Source organism: Crocuta crocuta, unplaced genomic scaffold (assembly GCF_008692635.1).
Source record: "Crocuta crocuta isolate KB4526 unplaced genomic scaffold, BGI_CrCroc_1.0 scaffold205, whole genome shotgun sequence".
NCBI lineage: Eukaryota > Metazoa > Chordata > Mammalia > Carnivora > Hyaenidae > Crocuta > Crocuta crocuta.
In genome coordinates this window covers 498127-520540 of record NW_027530644.1, presented here as the reverse complement: position 1 = coordinate 520540, position 22414 = coordinate 498127, and the positions used below count along the sequence as shown (strand labels likewise).

Sequence of the window (22414 nt, the reverse complement as noted above, 5' to 3'; positions counted from 1 at the left end):
CTCCATTTGTGCTCACTCTCTCTCTTTCTCTGTCTCTCTCTCTCAAAATAAATAGAAACACATTAGAAAAATCTTTATTATTTTAAACTCTGAAAAACACTTGTTTATTTTATCCTTAAACATCATTTTTATGATTTGCTTCATACTCAGAAATCTCTCTCAAATTCTATTCACTAGACAATAGCAGGTAACTTGTAAGCATCCAAAAATTAATTTTATAGGCTGAAGATTATAATGCATTTCCTGCCAGAGGCTCTATCAATGACTGTGTAATTTGATTATACATGATGGTGCCCTTGATAGATACGCATTTCTGTAATCAAGTGATGCTCTGTGAAGTACTAGAGTTTTACAAAAATATAATATGGAGTGAAAAAAACATGGACAAATGGAAGTAATGGTCTGTTATGACCCTCCACCATAATATATCTTTGAAATCCTAGAAAAACTAGAATTCCTTTAAAGAAGCTGCTTTTGACTAGTTGAGCAAAAACATTTCCAGGAAAAAGGATTTAGGTATGCAGTGGTGAGAGAAAGAAACCACAAGCATAACCTACGAGAGCAAATAAAAAGATAAGCATTTGAAGAAAATGCTCATAANTTAAAGCGTCCCCCCCCCCAAATTTTATGGAAAATAGCAGAATGCTAAAAAAAAAAAAATTGACAATATTATAGATTTTCTTCTTAGCCATTTATTTCCCTTGGAAAAGGAGATCTTGAAGGTGAAAAAATAAGAAAAATATAGTGGACAAGTAGGTATTTGGAACTAACTAAAGGACAGGTACAAATGCTAGGATGCAGGAAATCCAAATGAGCAATCCAGAGAGCAGTGAGTCTGACTTTCATCGAATTTAGACACACTACGAAGTCCAAAAATTTTTTTTAAAGAGGAGAAAATCATTCAGTATCATAGCATATTTATAAGGCTCTTAGGCGTAGGAAACATCATCTAGCCAAAGACCAGAATAAATTTGTATGGGATTTCTGTGGTCCAGGAAAATAAGAGAAGAACTATGAAAAGCTCTGGAGGGCAAAGTCACTATCGTTTTCTCGTGAGTCAGGATCCGTCTCCAGGATACATACTGCTCAAAACCTTACAGCCTTGAGGCTGTGTCTATACTAAATAATATTACTGAGGAAAAAGTTCACTTTCCATCGAAAAAGTTATTAAGCGCTCAAAAACAAGGGCCAAGGAGAATGAGAAATCTTTGCAGCTGGCTATACCACCTTTAGCGAGCGTGACTCCAGCCAAAGCTGCAGCTCTCCGGAGTCTCCAGCTGTGTGAGGAAAAGGATATGGACTCTGAATCAGGGAAAACTGAGAGGAGCAATCCCAGTTTAAGTTCCAAGTCCTATTATAAACAAAATTACTATTACCTTGGGGCCAGTCTGTTTGCAACAGTTATGATAATTCCCAATAAAATTGGCTGGCTGTGAAGTTCATGTGGACTGTGGCCCCTGTACTGGCTGTTCATGTTGGTCAATTGTTTTCACTTAACGGTGTATCTGCGGCTTAACTTTTCTCTTGCAGAAAAGTTTTGTGGTCATTTTTATTAATAGTCACCCTGAGCTTAATTCAGTGTCTTCAGGAAATGGATTTCCTTCCTTCCTTCCTTCCTTCCTTCTTTTCTTTTCTTTTCTTTTCTTTTCTTTTCTTTTCTTTTCTTTTCTTTTCTTTTCTTTTCTTTTCTTTCTTGTCTTTTCTTTTCTTTTTTTTCTTTTCTTTTCTTTTTTCTTTTCTTTCCTTTTCTTTCTTTTAGTTTTATTAGTAGTCAACCTGAACTTAATTCAATGCTTCAGGAAATTGATTTTCTTCCTTCCTTCCTTTCTTTTTCATTTTAAACATTTAAAGCATAGTATGAGTCCTAATTCCATTTTTGTGTGTGTGTTCACAAATGCACTTTTAAGAATACTGAGAATGCTAACAAAACGTTATCTCTTTTGTATTTTTACATAGAATTCTGTCATAATTCCCTATGTATGAGAACAGGATTTTAGAAAACCCATTTGTTCTGATCAAAAAAGAACTCCAAGCTGTAAAGCTGTAAATGAGGTGGTTCGTTCTTTCTTTCTTTCTTTCTTTCTTTCTTTCTTTCTTTCTTTCTTTCTTTCTTTCTTTCTTTCTTCCTTCCTTCCTTCCTTCCTTCCTTCCTTCCTTCCTTCCTTTTGCATTAGAATTTTTTCTGCATCTAAGGCTCAGCAATTAGCTTAAGGGGGTCAGAGGACATCTGTTTTATGTCTGCCATTCAACAAGAATTTCCATGGATAAGAGCATGTAGAGCCTGAGCACTCTAAAAATGCCATCTGCCTTACCTGCTAGTCACAACACATTCAGTTATCTGGCCTGATGACTTTCTAGGCAAAGGGCTTAGATTTTTCTCTGGCTTAAGAAGAAAGAAAAAAAAGTACTTAATTAAAAAGCGAGAAATGACAGCCACTTTACTTTGAAAGAACAGATGAACTTTACCTCTTTAGCACATTGAGGATGCTAATCGGTAGATAGCAAATTGCAAACACCAAAAGCACAACCATTAGCATCCGGGCTGTTTTCCGTCTGGCTCGGATCTGCTTTATTTCAGCGGCCACAGCACTAATCCTGGACTTGGTCTGCTGTCCCGACCCTCGAGGCTGTGAAGTAGGCTGCAGGGGCCTCCATTTTCTCTGAACTACAGATGATGTTCCAGGGATCTGAAAGGAGCAGAAAATCTTTATTGTCATCTGACACAGGGACATTTCACTTTGGAGAAGTAACTAGAAGATAAAGGAAGGAGGTTGTTCTGGATGCCTGTGGTACAGGCAGGCCTCAAGGTCTGTTTCCCTCAGAATGTTTTCTGAGTTAAGTATGTTCTTGAGTAATAGAGCTGAGTGTCAAATAGGATTTGTAGTGGAAAAGAAAAGTTGAAACATCCCATTAAAAAAAATTAATGTTTATTTGAGGAGGGGGGGAAGGGCACAGAAAGAGAGACACACACAGAATCTGAAGCAGGCTCCAGGCTCTGAGCTGTCAGCACAGGGCCCAACACGGGGCCTAAACCCACAAACTGCAAGATCATGACCTGAGCCCAAGTCAAATGCTTAATGGCCTGAGCCACCCAGGTGTCCCTGAAACATCCCATTGTTGTCAAGGTCTAAGAGAGCTGCAAATGGAAAAGCTATCTCTTTATAAAGAGAGAAGTTGTATATCCAGACAATGAAATATCATTCAGGACTGAAAATAAGTGAGATATTAAGCCATGAAAAATCACAGGAAATTTAAATGCATATTACTAAGTAAAAGAAGTCAATCTGACAAAGCTACTACTATATGACACTGAAGAAATGGTGAAGTTAGAGAGACAGCAAAAAGACCAACGGTTGCCAGAGGGTGGGGGTGGGATGGGATGGGTGGCTAATAGGCAGTTCAGATAGCTCAGTTTAAAGAGGGAAAACCTAGTAGGTAATTGCAAAAGTAACCTGAATGGATTTTTTTCATGCATCACTACTGCCATCTGCTGTCAGCCGGATAGATAGGACTTAACTACCTAGTGCTTGTTATCCGACTTTGTTTCTCAGGTTTGGCCAATGCAAACCTTGAATGAAGGGACTAAAAAAAAATCAAATGTTCTCCATTGTTTACAATTTATTGTTATGAAATTGCTTGAAACCAATTTTGTGTTCCAGTCTGGTTCTTTAAAATGCACACAAAAACAGTGAGAATCCCTTGTGGTCTTACATTAACATTTCAAATAGCTGGAATTTGTAACAAGAGTTATACAACTTGTACTTTTCCATGTCTTTTCAAAGTTATTTGATAATAGCAGGGAGTCCTTCCAAGTATAATATTTTCTTAATTATAAGCTCATGAAGATTGATAGGGTTTACTGCGCAAAACAATAAAATTCAGCACGCTTAATTTTTTAGAGGAAAATGTGCCAACAAGCACACCATAGCCATGTTCTCATTCTAAGGAAGACTCACTCTGTGGTCACCTTAGTTCTGTTAAGATTATTCAATTGTTGCTTTTATCTCAGTGCTGCAAGCCAGGACAGACCATTGTGTTCCTGTGCTCTATGAGAATGGACATTGTATGGATTCTGTTGCTATGTATCACAAGATCCAAGTATGTTACAAAATCTTTGAAAACAGAATTTTACTTTGATTTCCATACAAATTAATATGAAGCTTCTGTTGACCAATAGCTATTCTCTCTCAAAAAGAAACACATGAAGTTAATGAAAACTTGCCCTTAAATAGAAAAACAGTTGATAAATTATTTCTCTTCTGGCTCTGTATGTTCTGTCTTGTAGACTTGACCTTTCACATAGCAGTGGTCCCAATATCTTATCTATATTATTGGTTGGGGGAGGCAGTGAGAATCCTTCTCCCTCTGTGAGTCTCTTTTTTAAATAGTCATTTTTAAAATAATTGAGGAGAAGCCGCAATGGATGTTGGAAAGTTCCAAAAAAACTCTAGCATGAGTAACCCTATAAATGTCTGCTAAATGATCTTGAACTGTTTTCTAAATGATCTCTGAGAGATCATTTAAACTTTAGCAATTCTATTATTGAGTGCTCCCCTGAAGGAAAGAAACAATATCCTGCTGCTGATAACTTCCTCAACCATCAGAAACAGATTTCCCATAAAGAGAAACTGCCACAGGGAAAATGGCTATGGTCCCTGCCATCGGAATTAAAACAAACAAAACCAGTGATAATGTTGTCTTTTAGCTGAGGACCTAAATAAAGACAAAAGATGTTAAATCCTGAACTCATCTTGAGGAGACCTACAAATGTCTCCACTGCTATGTCACATGTCTAGAGAAAGTCTGCATAATGATACTAGAAACCACTTATAGTAGCTGAGCATCAGGAACTATGTACAGTCCTGAGTAATCATTAATGTGCTACTAAAAGCAGATTATTACAAATTCCATTTATAGATGATCAAGCAGACATTGAGAAGGCTTAAATAAAATACCCATGTCTCCATCTAACAAGTTAGAATTAGTATTCAGGCCTGTCTGACTGCAGAACCCATCCCTTCCCATTCTGATGTAAGGTTTCCATTTATAAGCTTCAACATAATGTATTATGGAAGTCAGCAAATTTTTCAGTATATGCCTAGTTACAAGGAATAATAATCATACAAAAGGGCATTAGAAATCCAGCCTGGTAGGCTGTCCACATAGGAAGGTCTTTCCCTGACTTCTTAGGAAAGGCTCAACCATCTGACTGTGGAAAGCTCATGTACACACACATACACACACACACACACTACATTTATTCCACTATTTTAAATAAACTTTAAAATCATCTTTGATATGAAAATATATCCTGGAAAAGATATTACCACAATTATGAATTGGAAACATCATGTAAATGATGGACCTTGAAACTTGCCCTTTCTTTTTTTTTTTTTAATAGTTTATTTATTTTTGAGACAGAGAGAGACAGAGCATGAGTGGGGGAGAGGCAGAGAGAGACAGAGACACAGAATCTGAAACAGGCTCCAGGCTCTGAGCTGTCAGCACAGAGCCTTACGTGGGCTCGAACCCATGAACCGTGAGATCATGACCTGAGTGGAAGTCAGATGTTTAACCAACTGAGCCACTCAGTAGCCCCAAAACCTGCCATTTCTTAAAAACTATTTGTGACCAGGATTAAGCCACAAGAGAAAGCAAACATGCTGCATACATTAAAAGGAGAATAGTGGATATTATGAACAACCAATACATCTGCAAACTTAAATGAGATGGATAAATACCTTTAAAAAAAAAAAAACAAAGATTACCAAACTGACACTATAATTCCAAGCCTTCTTACAAAATTTTTTTTAAAAAGCTCCAGCCCCAGATAAGGATCTTTGATCAATTTGATCAAACAGTATAAAATAAATACTATCAGTCTGATTCAAACTCTTTCTGAATTCAAAGAAACAGTAATACTTTCTGACCAATTTTATAAGACCACAGTTGCCCTAAAAATCAAAGACATGACAACAAAAGAAAACCGTTGATAAATTATCTCTCATAAATAGAGATGAAAAATTCCTTAAAATACACTATCAAATTGTATTCAGCAATATACAAAAAAGATAATAAAATTCACTCAATAAAACAATCAGATTGATTCCAGGAATGCAGTGTTGATTAACCATTCAAAAGTTAATGTAATTTATCATATTAACAGAATAAGAGAAAAATATGACCATCTCAATAAATAAAGGAAACTGCTGACATGGGTATTGTGTGCTGGAACCCCACACCCCAAACATTAGAATTAAGTCTGGAAAACCTCAAAGAACTTCTATAAACCATTAATACACAACTGAAAAATTCAATTACAAAATAACACAGTTTCAAAGGAAAGAACAAGTATTCTTACTCATTAACAATACATAGACAAAATATGTACACATGAAATTATAAAAATTGTTACGAGCTATCAAAAAAGACCCAAATAAATGGGGAGATACAGCATATCAATGGATTAGAACTTAAAGTTATTAATATGTCAATTCTTCCCAAGCAGATCCATAGATTAAACACAATCAATCCCATTCAAAAAAAGCAGCAATTTTCTTGAGGAGGGTGAAACATGAATTTGCAAAATGTTTATGAAAATGCAAAAGGGACTGGAATAACCAAAATACTTTTTAAAAATGAACAAAGTTTGAGAAAAAAGAAGAAAGAGACTGATAAATGTAATTTGCAAGTCACCTCATTAAAAAAGTGCTTGGAAAATAGATCACCTAAAAAGGCTGTGCAGTTATGAAGGAACCTGGGACAGAGTCACTTAATGGTCAGCAAAGGGAATATATATATTCAAAGCAATGAGAAGCAGAAAGGCAGACAGGAGGGCCATGAGGTGATATATAAACAGGCCATGAACAATACTGATCAATGCTGGCAAATGACCAAACAAGAGATCCTTAGGGAAACATGGTTTGGAAATCATTGGTGACTTTAGTAAGAGATGTTTCAGTGATAGAATTTGAAGAAGAATAAAGTGGGCTGAGAGATCAGTGGGGGTGGAAGGTGCTGAGATAAAAAGGAGCCAACTAATAAAAATGTCATGCATTTTAACTAGGAAGAGGAGCAAAGAGTTAAGCTAGGAGCTGGAAGAGTGAGAGTTAGGACGAGAGTTAGTCCTTAAAAATGCCCATGCCCAGAGGACACGTCTTCTTTACCTTTCCCCTATTTCTTAGCTCATTACCCGTTTTATCATAAGAGAGTACAAGCGATGCTTGGTAGATGTCATCTTATATAAAACAATAATCTCTATCTTCCTGCATGTGTCTGGCAGGAACAGGGGGACTTTTTCTTATTCTTTACACCAGCATTTGAAAATGATTGGGCTCTAACACTCAGGAACGTTGTTTTCCATATAACTCCATGACTTTTTTTTTTTTTTAATTCTGCCACAGCCCTTTTACTTATTTATTTTTAAATGTTTATTTATTTACTTTTGAGAGAGAGAGCGTGCACAAGAGCAAGAACACATGCAGGGGAGGAGCAGAGAAGGGAGACAGAATCTGAAGCAGGTTCCAGGCTCCACAGAGCCCACTGCAGGGCCAAAACCCACAAACCATGAGATCATGACATGAACTGAAGTTGAACGCTTCACCAACTGAGCCACCCAGGCACCCAAGGCACAGCCTTCCTAGAGTTTAGATGCACATGCTAATTCCTCAGGATAAGAATCTGCCCCATGTCTTGACTTCATTCTCACAATCTTGCAATAAATGGCTCTACTTTCAGAGTGTACAGGTGACTCTTCTACAGGCAACAGCAACTACAACTGCTGTCCCTGATTCACCCACCCAACCCCTGAACTCAAGGCTCTTATCCTTTGCCATCCCCCGCTGTGCTATCTCCACATTACTCCATCACACAATTAGCCCTTCTTTGTAGAAACTGGCTTCCCCTTCCCTTCCTGGAATCCAACAAATGCTTTTAATGAATAGATCCTCTCACATTTCCGTGCTTCTATGGACCTTAAAATCTTCAGTCACAAACAACCTTTGGATAATTCCCATTATATATTCTTATTGTATCAACATGTGTGTTTAACCTTTTTTTCTTCCCCAGAGTTGAGCAGAAGAATTTCATAAAAGAAATCTCTCCATTTTTAATTTTTTTTAATTTAAAAAAACTCATCATTTTTTGTTCCTTTTAAATTTTTTAATGTTTATTTCTTTTTCAGAGACAGAGAGAGACAGAGAGAAACAGTATGCGCAGGGGAGGGGCAGAGAATGCGGGAGACAGAATCAGAAGCAGGATCCAGGCTCTGAGCCATCAAAGAGCCTGCCTGACTCAGGACTCAAATTCACAAACTTTTTTTTTTTAAAACAGATTTATTGAGATGTAATTTATGTGCCATAAATTCACCTTTTAAGGGGTAGAGTTAAGTAGGTTTTAATGTACTCACAAAGTTGCACAATTATCACCCCATCACTGTCTACTTCCAGAATATTTTCAACACTCTGAAATAAAACTCCAAACCCTTTAGCAGTCACTTCCTAGCTCCCCCATCCTACGACCCCTTGCAACTACAAATCGTTCTGGCTCCATAAATTTGCCTATTCTCTACATTTCATGTAAAGAGAATCATATAATATGTGGTCTTTTGTGTCAGGCTATTTTCACTTAATAATAATTTCAAGACTCATCCATTTTGTAGTATGTCAATATTTCATTACTTTTTATAGCTGAATAATATTCTATTGTATGCTTATACCACAAATAGTTTATCCATTCATCCATACATGGACATTGGTTTGTTTCCACTTTTGGACTACTATGTATAATGCTGCTATGAACAACAATGTATAAGTTTTTATGTGGACATGTTTTCAGTTCTCTTGGGGATATAGTTAGGGATTAAATTGCTACCACATGGTAATTCTTTAAGACTTTGAGCAATGGCCAAACCATTTTCCAAAGTAGCTGAATTAATTTCAGTTTTTACCAGTCATATAATGAGAGTACTAATTTCTCTGCATTCTCACCAATAATTGTTATCTTAAAAAAATTATTTTAGCCATCCTATTGAGTGTGAAGAGGTATCTCACTGTGGCTTTGATGTGCATTTTCCTAATAACTAATGTTGTTGAGCATCTTTTCACGTGTTTATTGGCCATTTCTTCATCTTCTTTGAAGAAAATGTTATTCAAATCTTTTCCCACTTTTAATGTGTTATTTCTTTCTATTGTTGAGTGATAAGACTTTTTGATATATTTTTATATAAGTCTTTTATCATATATATGATTTGCAAACATTTTCTATCATTCTGTGGGTCACCTCTTCACTTTCCTCATAGTATACTTTGAAGTGCAAATGTTTTTATTCCAATAGCATCCAGTTTATCTATTTTTAATTTTTTTTTTTGGTTGTGGTTTGGTATGATTTAAACCATTAGTCTAAACCAAGGTCATAATGATGCCTGACCACAGTAATATAATGAATGTGTTGTCTTCTAAGAGTTTTATAGCACAGATGGCCCCTGGATTACAATGGTTTGACCTATGATTTTTTTTAACTTTATACAGGTACAAAAGTAATACACATTCAGTAGAAATTGTACTTTGAATTTTTATCTTTTCCTGGGCTATTAATATGTGATAAAATACTCTCTCATGATTCTAGTTAGTGGCAGTGAGCTCCCAGTCAGCCAGGCAGTCATGAAGATAAACAATTGATACATTTAAAACTATCGTTTTTTGCTTTCAGTACAGTATTTAATAAATGACATGAAATATTGAACACTTTATTTTTTAAATTAATTTATTTATTTTGAGAGAGAGAGAGAGAGAGAGATCACACACCAGCAGGGTAAGGGCAGAAGGAGAAGGAGAGAAAGAATCCCAAACAGGGTCCATGCTTTCAGCTCAGAGTCCATGAGGCTCCATCCCTAGAATTGCGAGATCATGACCTGAGCTGAGGTCAACAGTCAGGTGCTTAACCGACTGAGTCATTCAGGTGCCCCCTAACATTTTATTATAAAATAGGATTTCTGTTAGATGATTTTGCCCAAATGTAAATGTAGGTTGATATATGAGTTCTGTGCACATTTAAATTAGGGTAGGTTAAGCTATGATGTTTTATACAGGTCAAGTGTATTAAATGAATTTTTGACTTTGGTTGTTTTCAACTTATGATGACTTTATTGGGATGTAACCCCACTGTAAGTTGAGGAGGATCAGTATTAACTCTTATATTTAAGTCTACAATCTATTCTGAGTTATATATGGTGTAAGGGGAGGTCCAATTCCATTATTTTGAGTATATAAAGTTGTCCCAGCAGGATTTGCTGACAAGACTATGATTTTTCCCCATTGAATATTGATGACACTCCTGTTAAAAATCAATTAACCATAAATATAAGGGTTTTTTTTCAGACTCTGAATTCTATTTCACTGATCTATATGACTATCTATATGCAAATACCACACTATCTTGATGACTTTAGTTTTATAATAAGATTTGACATTGAGAAGTGAGTTTTCCAACTTCATATTTTTGAAGATTATTTTGGGCATTCCTGGTCCCTTTCATTGATTTTAGTACAGCTTGCCAATTTGTGCAAAAACAAACAACAAACAAAAACACACAAGACAAACAACATTAACAAGAACAAACAAAAAACACACAAGATATTTGATAGGGACTGTGATGAAATCATATGCTGGTTTGAAGAATATTTTATATTAACAATATTAAGTATTCCATTCCATGAACATGGAATGTCATTTCATTTATGTAGTTTATGTAGTCCCTCTTTAATTTTTAAAGGATCCTGCATATTTGAATTTGTTTTTCACTTATTCTATTAAATTTATGACTGTTTTTCTCTTTTTGGTACTATTTGAAGTGGAATTATTTTGTTAATTCCAGTTTTAGGTTTTCTTTTCTAGATTATAGAAGTGAAACTAATTTTATTTATTGACCTATTATTTTCAAAACTTGCTGAACTTATTTATTAATTTTTTACATGTGGATTCTTTAGGATTTTATATATATAAGATCACATAATCTACAAATAGTTTACTTATTTTCCAATCTTGATGCCTTTTATTATTATTCTTAATACTATTTCCTGACTAATTGACCTGGGTAGAATATAGTTCTATTCAGTATTGAATAGATTAAATAGAACTGCTAAGATCAGATACCCCTGTCTTGTTCCTGATCTTAGCAAGGGAATATTCAGTCTTTCACTGTTAGGTATGATGTTAGCTATGGGATTTTATAGCTACCTTTTATCAAATTGAAGAAGTCTATTTTACTCCTAGTTGATTAAGTGCTTTTATCTTGAAAGGGTGTTGTATTTTATCTAATGCTTTTGCTGCATTTACGGAGATGGCCATGTGGGTTTTATCTTCTATCTGTTAATGTAGTATTATACCAATCAATTTTCAAATGTTAACCCCACATTGCACTGCTATGCTAAATCACACTTGGTCATCATGTATTACCTTTTTTATACATTGGGTTTGGTTTGCTAATATTTTGTTGAGTATACTACTCTATATTCATAAGTATATTAGTCTGTATGTCTTGTGGTATCTTTGTCTAGTTTTAATAGCAGTGCAATTCTGGCCTTATGGAATAAGGTGGGGAGTGTTTTCTCCTTTCTTTTTTGGACGAGTTTGTGAAAGTTTGGGATTAATTATCTTTTAAATATTTGGTAGGATGCAACAGTGAAACCAGTGGAATTTTTCTGTGGGAAATGTCTTCACTACTAATTTAATCTCTTCATTTATAATAGGTCTATTCAGATTTTCTAATTCTCCTTTAGGCAGTTTCAGTAACTTGTGTCTTTCTATGAATGTGTCCATTTTGTCTATGCTATCTACTTTTTTGGCATACGGTTATTCATAGTATTCTCATACCCTTTCTATTTCTGTAACATTGGTGGTGTTTTTCCTCTTTTACTTCTGATTTTAGCGATCTGAATCTTTTCGTATTTTCTTGTCTTTATCTTTCAAAGAAGCAATTTTCATTTTCATTGACTTTTATCCATTGTTTTCCATATTCTATTTCCTTACATGCTAAGCTTTGTTATTTGGTCCCTACTAGTTGCTTTGGTCTTTAATATTTTCTTCTATTTCTAACTTCTAAAAGTGAAATTTTGCTTTATTAATATGAGATCTTTCTTCTTTTGAACATAGGTGACATAGCTATCAATTTCTTTCCAAACAGTTCTTTTGCTGAGTTTCATAAGTTGTGATATATTGTTTTCATTTTTATTTATTTCAAAGTATTTTAAAGTTCTTTTGTAATTTCTTCTTTTAACATTTCGTTATTTATTTTTTAAATGGTTAGAGCAATTATTTTTTTAACATTTATTCATTTTTGAGAAACAGAGAGAGATAGAGCAGATAGAGGGGAGGGGCAGAGAATGTGGGAGACACAGAATCCAAAGCAGGCTCCAAATTCTGAGCTGTCAGCACAGACCCCAACATGAGTCTTGAACTCATGAACCATGAGATCATGACCTGAGCTGAAGTCAGAAGCCTAACCAATGGAGCAACCCAGATGCCCCTTTATTTTGGTTATTTAAAAGTTCAAGATTTAAATTCCATATGCTTATGAATGAATTTCCCAATTTCTGTCTTTGGTTAATGTCCAATGTAATTCAATTATAGTAGAAGAATGTACTTTTTAGGATTTCCATCATTTTAAGTGTTTTGAGACTTGCTTTATGGCCTATCATAGGATCTAGCCTGGAGAAGAGTCCATGTGCATGTTGGATGAATGCAGATTCTGCTGTTTTTGAAGAAATGTCCTTTAGATACCTGGCAGGTCTAGTTGGTTGATAGTTTTGTTCCAGTCTTCTATTTCCTTGTTAATAGTCTGCCTAGTTTTTCTATCCATTAATGAAAGAGGAATACTAAATTTTTCAACTATTATTTTTGAATTGCGTATTTCTCCTCCCAAATCTGTTTTTGCTTCATGTATTGTGGATTTCACTTGCTAAGTTCATATAAGTTTATAATTTTTCTTATAAATATCTTAAAAGTTTATTTATTTTTGAGAGAGAGAGAGCATACACATGTGAGTGAGGGAAGGACAAAGGGTGGGGGGAGGGAGAATCTCAGGGAGAGCCTGATGCAGGGCTTGAATTCAAGAACCATGAGATCATGACCTGAGCCAAATTCAAAAGCCAAATGCATAAACAACTGAGCCACCCAGGCACCCCAAGTTTATAATTTTCATAACTTCCTGATGGATTGACCTATCATTTTGAAATATCCCTCTTTATCCATAGTCAGTTTTTTTTTTTAACTTGAGAGATAGAGAGCACCAGCAGGAGAGAGGGGCAGAGAGAAAGAGAGAGAGGGAGAGAGGATCTTAGCACAGAGGGACTCTCCAGAGAGTAGAGTTCAATGTGGGACTCACTCCCATGACCTTGGGATCATGATCTGAGCCAAAATCAAAAGTCAGACACTCAGCTGACTAAGCCACCCAGCCGCCCCTAAGGCACAGGTTGGGGTTTTTTGTTTTTTGGGTTTTTTTTTTAGATTTTTATTTTTAAGTATTCTCTACACCCAGTGTGAGGCTCAAACTCGAAACCTGGAGATCAAGAATCACAGGCTTTACTGAATGAGCTAGGCTAGGCTGCCATTCCTACAGTCACAGTTTTTGTTACAGTTTCCTTTAATATTACTACAGCTACTTCAGCTTTCTTCTGGTTACTGTTTTCATAGTTTATTTTCCCCCACTACTCTACACTTAACACTTTGTATCTTTGAATATGAGATTGTGTCTTTTGTAGATAGCATAAAGTTGGATCATTTTATGTCTGTTTTTTTTTCTATTCTGTCAATCTCTGGAATGTTTTATTCACTTACGTTAATTTAATTATTGAAAAGGAATAATTTGTATTTGTCAGTTTGCTATTTGTTTCTGTATACATCAAGTCTATTTCTGTATATGTCAAGTCTATTCCTCCACTGCTGCTTTATTTTATATTAAATATTTTCTAGTATACAACTTTAATGCTCTTGCTTGCTTTTTTATTTCACAATAGTTTTTTGAGTTATTTTCTTAGTTGTTGCCCTGAGAGTTACAATTAGCAACACAAACAATGTTTGGGTTAATGACAATTTAATTTCAATAGTGTATAAAAACTTTGGTCCAATCTAGCTTCATTCCCTTATCCTTCCTTTGAATTACATTTTTACATTATTAGCTAAATCTATACTATTTTATAATTATTGCTTTATGTTATTGTCTTTAAGTAGGAGAAAAAAGTATTACAAATAAAAATATTTATACTCTCTTTTATATTTACCTATGCGGTTACTTATATTAGTGTTCTTTATTTCGCCATGTGGACTTGAGTTATTAACTTTTGATTCTGTCTCTCAATTACAATTTGCTGTCTATTTTCTCATACTAGACTGAGCTGTCATGACCTAATATTAATTATTTTAAGTTTACTTCGAAGAATGTTGAAGAATAAAGAGCAATAGAAAAGACTGTGATAAAAATTGGAACAGGAAAAGTTTTTCAAAGCTATAGTCCTTGGTAATTTGAAACTTAGTCCAAACTCAAATATCAATCATGATTTATCCCCAGTTCCTCCAACAGTACCAATAATACAGTGGGTGCTTAAAAAATATTTTTAGAATGAGTTAACATGAGTTCACATGATTAGAAATTAAGGGTTGAATTATCATGGTCTATAACTAGAAAGGACATTGACAGAGTCACATAAACTAAGATTAAGCGGGTCTTAGAACAGTCTTAGAGAAGAGTCTGTAGAATTTTCAGACTGAATGAATTTCCTGAGTCACATTATACAAAAAAAGTTTAAGTCATGATTATAGCGAAGCATTACTTAATTCATTTAACAAAGCTTAAAAATTCTTGAGAAAGTCAGACAAGGTCACATGCTTTACTCACTAATAATCTTACACTTACAAATTCCAAAGTATGTAACAGATTTCACACATCTGTAATGCTAAGCAAATAGGATAGGCCTCCATTGGATGGCCCACTTGACATAGCCTATGGTACACATAATGCCTTGGAACGCAGTTTATAGACATTAACAGTTGGAAATTCAGTTGCTCAAGCAGAAGTCTACGTAATCACACATTTGGGTTTAATTTACTTTATTGTGGCTGCTAAAGTGAGCTCAGCTAAACTTGTCATTTTCCATCCCAATCTGTTTTGTAAATGTTTTTAGTTTCACAGCCCAAGCATTTTACTGCAAATCTCCTAGATTATGTGGTCTGTGCTAACCAGAACAATTCATCAAAAAAATGTGGGTTATTTCTAAACCTGCAACACAATTTTGAATTTACTTTAGAGTTTGAGAAATGAAGAGCTATAAGCTTAAATAATGGAGAAATAAACTGGTTGGACTTTGGTAGTTACTATTCAAGATTTTTCGGATTACTTTCTTAGTGCAAGATACCACATTAAGTGTTGGGAATTCAATGATGAACAATACAGATTTAGGTGCTCCCTAAAGTTATGTCAATCTGGAAATCAATGAATAAGCCAATATAATCATCTACTATATGTAATGCACAGTTACTAGAACAAATATGGAAGTAGGGAATGCTCTTAACAGTGAATATTCCTAGTCAAAAATCTCAATCAAAATCTAAAATATCTTTACTCTTACAAACTCAAAAGCTTTTTCTGTTCCAAGAAAATGTTCAAATTCCAATTTTTCTATGAATTGTTCTCTGAGTAACTTGGCAATGGATTCCCCAATGTTCTATTCTATCTAAATATTCCCAGAACTTTCTATTATTTTTCTACTCACTTTTTTTCTTGTAAAGTATTTATTGAGCAACTATATGTTCCATGTATATACAAATTGGAGGGATACAAGATAAAGGCTAGAGTATACTATCTTCATCTGTAGAATAGAGCATACAGACAAATAAAAAAGTCAGTTTAATGTTATTTAAAGCACTGTGAAAGAGACCTATTTAAGAAAGTTGTCATACACAGATTCAACAGATACTTGTTATTTTAGATATATAAGCAGATTTAGTTGAAAGGATGAATAATAGTATATACTGTTAAAGTATTTTAATTGTTGAGCACTTTCTATGCTCTGGGCACTTTAATTAATTCATCAAATAAGTGTAACAACTCTTATGAGGTAGATGCTATGCAACTCCACTCTAAAGATAATCAGAGGCAGAGAAATGTAAGAAACTGACTAAATTCATGCGTCTATTAAGCTGCAGAGTCAGGATTCAAACTCATGCAGTCTCAACCTTGAGCCTGTGATTTTGACTTCTCTGTAATATATCATTTCCAATTATTCACTCTTCAGCTTGTAAGAAGATTCCCATTGCCCATTCATTTGCAGTACTTTCTGTGAGAGTAGGATACTTCCCTTCTCCACAGTCGAGCTGAATCACAAGATTTGTTTTGGCCTATGAAATATGAAGAGACTTAACAGATGCCAGTTCAAAGCAAAGATTTAAGACACAGTATATCTTTCTTCCAGATTCCTTGCCCTTTCCCTCAGTCCCAGAATGGCAAGTCCCAGGAAGTGCTGTTCCTTTAGACTGAGTTCCAAAATGAGACAAGGAGAACACAGCCACAGCCCATTCTCAATATTGACATAGAAGAACCGTGAGAAAAACTGTTGTTGCAAAGCCACATACTTTAAGTCCTTTTTTCCCCAGCAGAATAGCTTAGCAAAAAATGACTAGTATAATAATAGTTACCAAGAAGTGGGGACCAAGTAACAAACACCCTAAAATGTGTGATACCATGGCCATGTGGAAAGCGCTGAGGAAACTATTACTGGGACCTAGAATACAGCACTCATGTTCTACAGGGGTACACATTTGTTACTTAGCTGAAAAGGTTAGAGGTCAGAATGATGATAAGTATTCATACTAGCTACATTTTTAATATTATAAAAGAAATTCTTTATACAAATAGAGGAAAAGAAAAAAAGTTGGAATTTTAAGATATATGGTTAAAAAATGCAACCATTACTGATATTCAACCAGTAAAAGATATCTTGAAAAACTTGCTTTGACTAACAAAATTTGAAGGAGACCCAAATTAAGATTCACTTTCAAAAACCAAAGAAAAGCTTTGTGGAATCCTTTTAATGCACTAAGGTGGCCCAGTACAAGGATTCTACAAGCCTGATAAACTCTAAGTACTGGCAAGAAGTTTAGAGAAAGAGAGAGATACATCTCGAAGAGGTGTGGCATTTTAGGGTAAAATATATAAGAGTATGAGCTATATCCTTAGTCTAAACTTTTATAAACCTTTACATGTATTTGTTGTTGATTTACTTTGAATCATCAAGGTTCACCTTAAATGTTTTCTGCTCTGAATTAGATACCCCTCCACCAGGCCTTCCTCTGATCCTCTGGCTTATGTTTATGAAGATGATTTTCACTGTGCATCTGACTCTTTCCCTCCTCTAGTTGATGAATTCATCAGTGATGTGGACAGGGGCTTTCAGCTTTTTATCAGCTACGCGTGCAAAAGAAATATGATACGATAAATACTTGATAAATGAGCAACAAAGAATGAATATACTCACGGACAGAGCAAAATTACTTAACAAATTACAATACTCACAAATCAGCATTATAAACAATTTCTAAAATTCTAAATTCTGTCTGATTCTCTAATGTACTAAAGAAAAATAAGATCTTTGAAGTTGGAGATTTAACCCATATAATAAAAGTGTACTACATATATCTCATAAAAATGACAATATTATTTACATAAAATTTCAGGAAACTTTAAAGAATTTTTGTTATTTACTTGACAAAGTAAAATTTATGAGTCCCAGACAAAAATCAAATCATTTCATCATGGAGCTTTAAAATTTAAAGTCAGTAAGGCAGTTCATAAAACACATTCCTTAAATATCACCCTAAAAATTGCCTAGGCATATTTCCATGGTTAGGGTCTCATTCTTTTAGAAGAATATAGTCTTTTGCTAGGCATATTATGTTGGCTCAATATACTCTTAGCTTTTATTTTTAAGCACATCCTAAAGAAAACATAAAGAAATTATTTGAAATCACATACCTGTCGACACCAGAGTTTACGAAATATTTGCAGATAGGCCAACACCATAAGGCACAGTGGGGCCATGTAAGTCACCAGGAAAAAACAGATGTGATACATCTTGGGGTAAATTTCACCTGAAATGAAAGCCAAAATAATAAACTCTGGTTTCATAATTCACAGACTTTTTAAAAGGTATTTCTGTCAATGTTCTGCCTTCAAAGTGTACATTTAACTTCTATATGACTTCACTGATATGATACACACACACACACACACACACACTCTAAATGTGAAGTCTTAATTTCACTTAATGTACTCAGAGAGGAATAACAATTAGCCATTTCTTAATTTGTGTTAACATAGGCTATCCAAAGTCAAGTGTTCATTTATCAAGAAGAACTTTTTTGGCTGATTATATCTAGCCTAATTAATAAAAATTAGCTTGGAATATGCTATAATTAAATTTGTAATAAGAAACAAGACAATGTAAATCTAATTGCTAATGCTTTTGGGAAAAGAGTATAAACTCAGTTGATTCCTCCTCATTAGAATATGTTTCTTGAGAAATGGGAAGCTATTCCCAGTTGTACCCCCCAGTGTGGAAAATTTTTGGAAAAATAAACACAGCAAACATTTAATGATTCTTTTTGTTGATTGTCAGAACTATATAAAATTTCTCTCTCAGTACGTTGTTTGTATGTATATGTATGTATGCAATGTATTAATGAAAATAATATTTTTGGGTTTTATTAATTTTTAAACAAGTATTTTTTATATATTCATCTCATTTATTTAGTTGTAAGCACTTCTAATATTGTAGCAATTTCTTGCCATTAAGTCTATGTATACAGGTGATACATATCATAGATTAGGCATTTATTGAAGAGTCAATTATTCAATTAGTAACATTGTGGTTTAATATAATTTTTTGCTTTCTTAAATATATTTATTACTGACTTTTAATTGTTTTTTTTAAAGATTTGATTTTTAAGTAATCTCTACACCCAACATGGGATTCAAATTCACAACCCTGAGATCAAGAGTCACACGCTGTACTGACTGAGCCAGCCAGGAGTCTCTACTGACTTTTTAAATTCTTTCAAGGATATTTTTTCCCATACTTGTATTTGAATATGTGACAAGTGATCCAGTTACTTTTACTTAAGCAGCTTTATTTGACTTTGATATTGGCAGTGAGGTTAGTTCCATACTATTATTGAGGGATAATGCTATCACCTTCATGCATTTGTTTTTTTCATTGCTTCAGAAAGGGCATGTAGAAGCATGAAGACTCAGTTATGTTATCAAATGTGGTAAGAACAATTTACAGTCAGGATTGACCAATAGTAACTATGAAGATGAACACAAAGATTGATAATATGTTTTGAACAATCATTCATATAATTGTTACTGAATATATTTTAAATATATCTATGAGCTGAATATTCTCCACAGTCTTGAGTCCATAGCCTTTTCTTCTAGAGACGGTTGAGCTTAATATTGTCCTTATTTTTCCTTCTAAAACTTCATCTTCTTTCTCATGTAGATGTTTTTCTTGACTGTAATCTTCAGAGGGGACAGCAGGGTACCCATGTTTCTGATATAGAGCAACCAAGGGAACTGATGTGGGGTGTCATTTTTAGCTCTTCTGTGGCCCAACTGGCTCACACCTAGCTCATCTGTTTCTAACTTGCTTTTAAGTTTATCCCATAAACCATGGCAGTTACATAAAAAGTGATAGAATCTGAGCAGTGACTGGAAGAATAACAGTCTTTCCCTTTGAAGTGCTACAGCCAGAGCAGTATTTGGTAAGCCAATTTCAGGGGACTAGAGGATGACCTGGACACTTCCCAGGCACCTGAATGCCTTTGAACTTTTATTTGTTTTGAAGGTGTCACATGAGCTCCCACATAAAAAATACACATTTGAGCTGACATACGTGTAAAGCCTTGAGGTCTACCTCAGACAAAACTGAGTGAAGAAGGGTAGATTTGAGAGGCAATATTTTTCTTTTTTAATTGCAGCTATGGATACCATCACCACGATAACAATTTGGGTTTTAAACAGATAGGAGAGAAAGCTCATTCTGTGGTCAGTATATTTATAAATAGTTTGTAAAATATGTAATTGGGTGGTAAATGCATATTATGATAATGAACACCCACACAGAGAAAAGTTGATCAAGTGAAATTACAGTTGCAGGCTGGGATTGATTGTTTTAAAAAAGAGATTATTAAAGATAATTGGGGAAACATGATAGTCTTAACACTCTTCATTCCATGCTTACAGTCTAAGCTAATTGAAAACCTAGAAATGCCAGTGGAATTTTAAGTTGAATGTGTTGAAACTTTTTCTAAACTCTCTCTGCACTTGATGAACAATGTCTTCTATATATTCAAGACATTTATATATAAACTAGAATATAGCTACATGAAATTTGTTGTGCTTAAGCAGACATATTATAAAACAGGATCTTAAAGATTGACAACCATTCAAGATTGGTTTCTACTTAAATAATAAATAGGCACAATCTGAATAAATTCTTCCACATATACCAAACCAATAATTAAGGAGAAAATGTGGATCTTTATTTAGGCTTCAAAATCAGAGACTAAAGAATAATGTCCTATGTTAACAAGGCAAGACTTAATCTCAGTGAGTTAAAGTGCATTACTGAGCCAACATGTTAATCTAATTATCCTTAACCTACAAACACTTTGTCCTTCAGGTTACACCTATCAGGGACTCAATGAGACAATAAATTAAAGTTCCCAAATATTCCATATAGACCATCTTTTCAAAGTTTACTTGAATCTTTATTTTATTATCTTCTCTCTAATAAAATATTCTCTCTACATATATATATGTATATGTATATCATATACATATATGTATATTCAAATTCAATATATATTCATACATGCCCAGTGTCTCATAATAGGGCTGATGCTATAATTAGTTTGACTGTAAAGAAGTGCTCCATATTATTTTCTTTCAGACCACCAAAGAATAATTTGGCAGTAAGATCCAAGAAAAAGGAGATTATGGATTCCCAAGGACTAGATAATGTTTGACAAACAATATATACTCATTAAATGTTGGATGAATGGTGAGACAATTATATCTTTGAGTGTAGAAAAGGAGTTACTTTCCTTCCAATAGGGTATGTTCTATGAAACTCTGCATTTACAAATCAAGCAATCAAGAAATAATGGATATAATTTTGGACTAATTTAAAAATTTTAGAAGTATGAATGAATGTAACATATACAAAGGCATATTTTAAAGATTATTTAAATAAATATTAATATATTTGTTTTGAGTACCGAGTGTGTCTTCCAGAAATTATGGCTTAGGTCTTTTTTTTTCTTACAAGCCACTGGCAATAATAAAAATAATGAGTTGCAGAAATAACTTATCCACAAAATATTAAATATTTCTGGTAATATTTTCAGTAAGACTGAGACAGAATTCTCAGTTATTCTGCACCATGACTGACATAGCATTTGCAAGACTTTCCTAAAAGTGATTTGATAGATATGAATCAACTGACCATATTGCTTACTGGCTTCTTCTATGCTGTAATATATTGTTTGTAGGACAATTATGATATCACCATCTGCTTTTATAACTATGTTATTTATTTAACTTAGGATAAAAAAAGAAACACAGTTCATGAATTAATCTCAAATAGAAGATATTTGACAATTTTTTAAAAACTGGACTAAATGTTTTCAGACTCTAAAGATGTTTAAACTTTAGAGAGCCAACACTATAAAATATAATTTCCTATGGTCTTTTTATCTTGTGACTATCACACATGTGTCTGAGTTTTAACATTTTAAGTTGAACATGGACTTCTAAAGAGCCTATAAAAACAAAGCTCATGCTATATAAAAATCATCATAATAAAATAGATGACTTAAAATCATCATAATCAAAATGATTAAAATGATAATAACTTTAATTGTTTCATATTCTTCTTGAAAACATTAAGTGATTAACAATTCCATTTCATATTCAAAAAGTTAACTTCATAAATTTTATTGTTTAACTTTTGGATGATAAACTCAATTTTGTATGGCTTAATTTAAGCCTTTATAATCATGCTAAGTAATTGTGGGCTAACATAAAATCATTTTTCAAATAGTTTCCCTAAATTACTTCTGAAGGCTTTAGAATTTTAAATATTCAGTATAGTTGCTGTTTTTTAGGAAAATGTCCCTGCTACAGCTAGATAATAAATGCTAAAGTTTGAAATGAGTTTTAGATATGTATAATTTTTACTCAAAGTAATTATAAAATGATGTGGCTATTTATTTAATCAGAATAACTGACAAGATTCCCTAGCTCTGCAATCTTTTTGCTAATGAAAGTGAATGTTGCTTGATTATTCAGGGCAACATTAAAA

General features: G+C 33.9%; 1 protein-coding gene across 1 annotated transcript in view; it reads right to left on the bottom strand.

The window, feature by feature from the left end:
• HCRTR2 (hypocretin receptor 2) overlaps positions 1-22414 on the bottom strand; it is a 107523-nt gene that overhangs the window by 5597 nt on the left and 79512 nt on the right. Inside the window, exons 4-5 of the mRNA XM_077769094.1 lie at positions 18022-18137; positions 2467-2687 (exon numbers count right to left, since the gene is read on the bottom strand). Coding sequence (XP_077625220.1) covers positions 2467-2687; positions 18022-18137 — 337 coding nt within the window. The remainder of the gene's footprint in view (positions 1-2466; positions 2688-18021; positions 18138-22414) is intronic.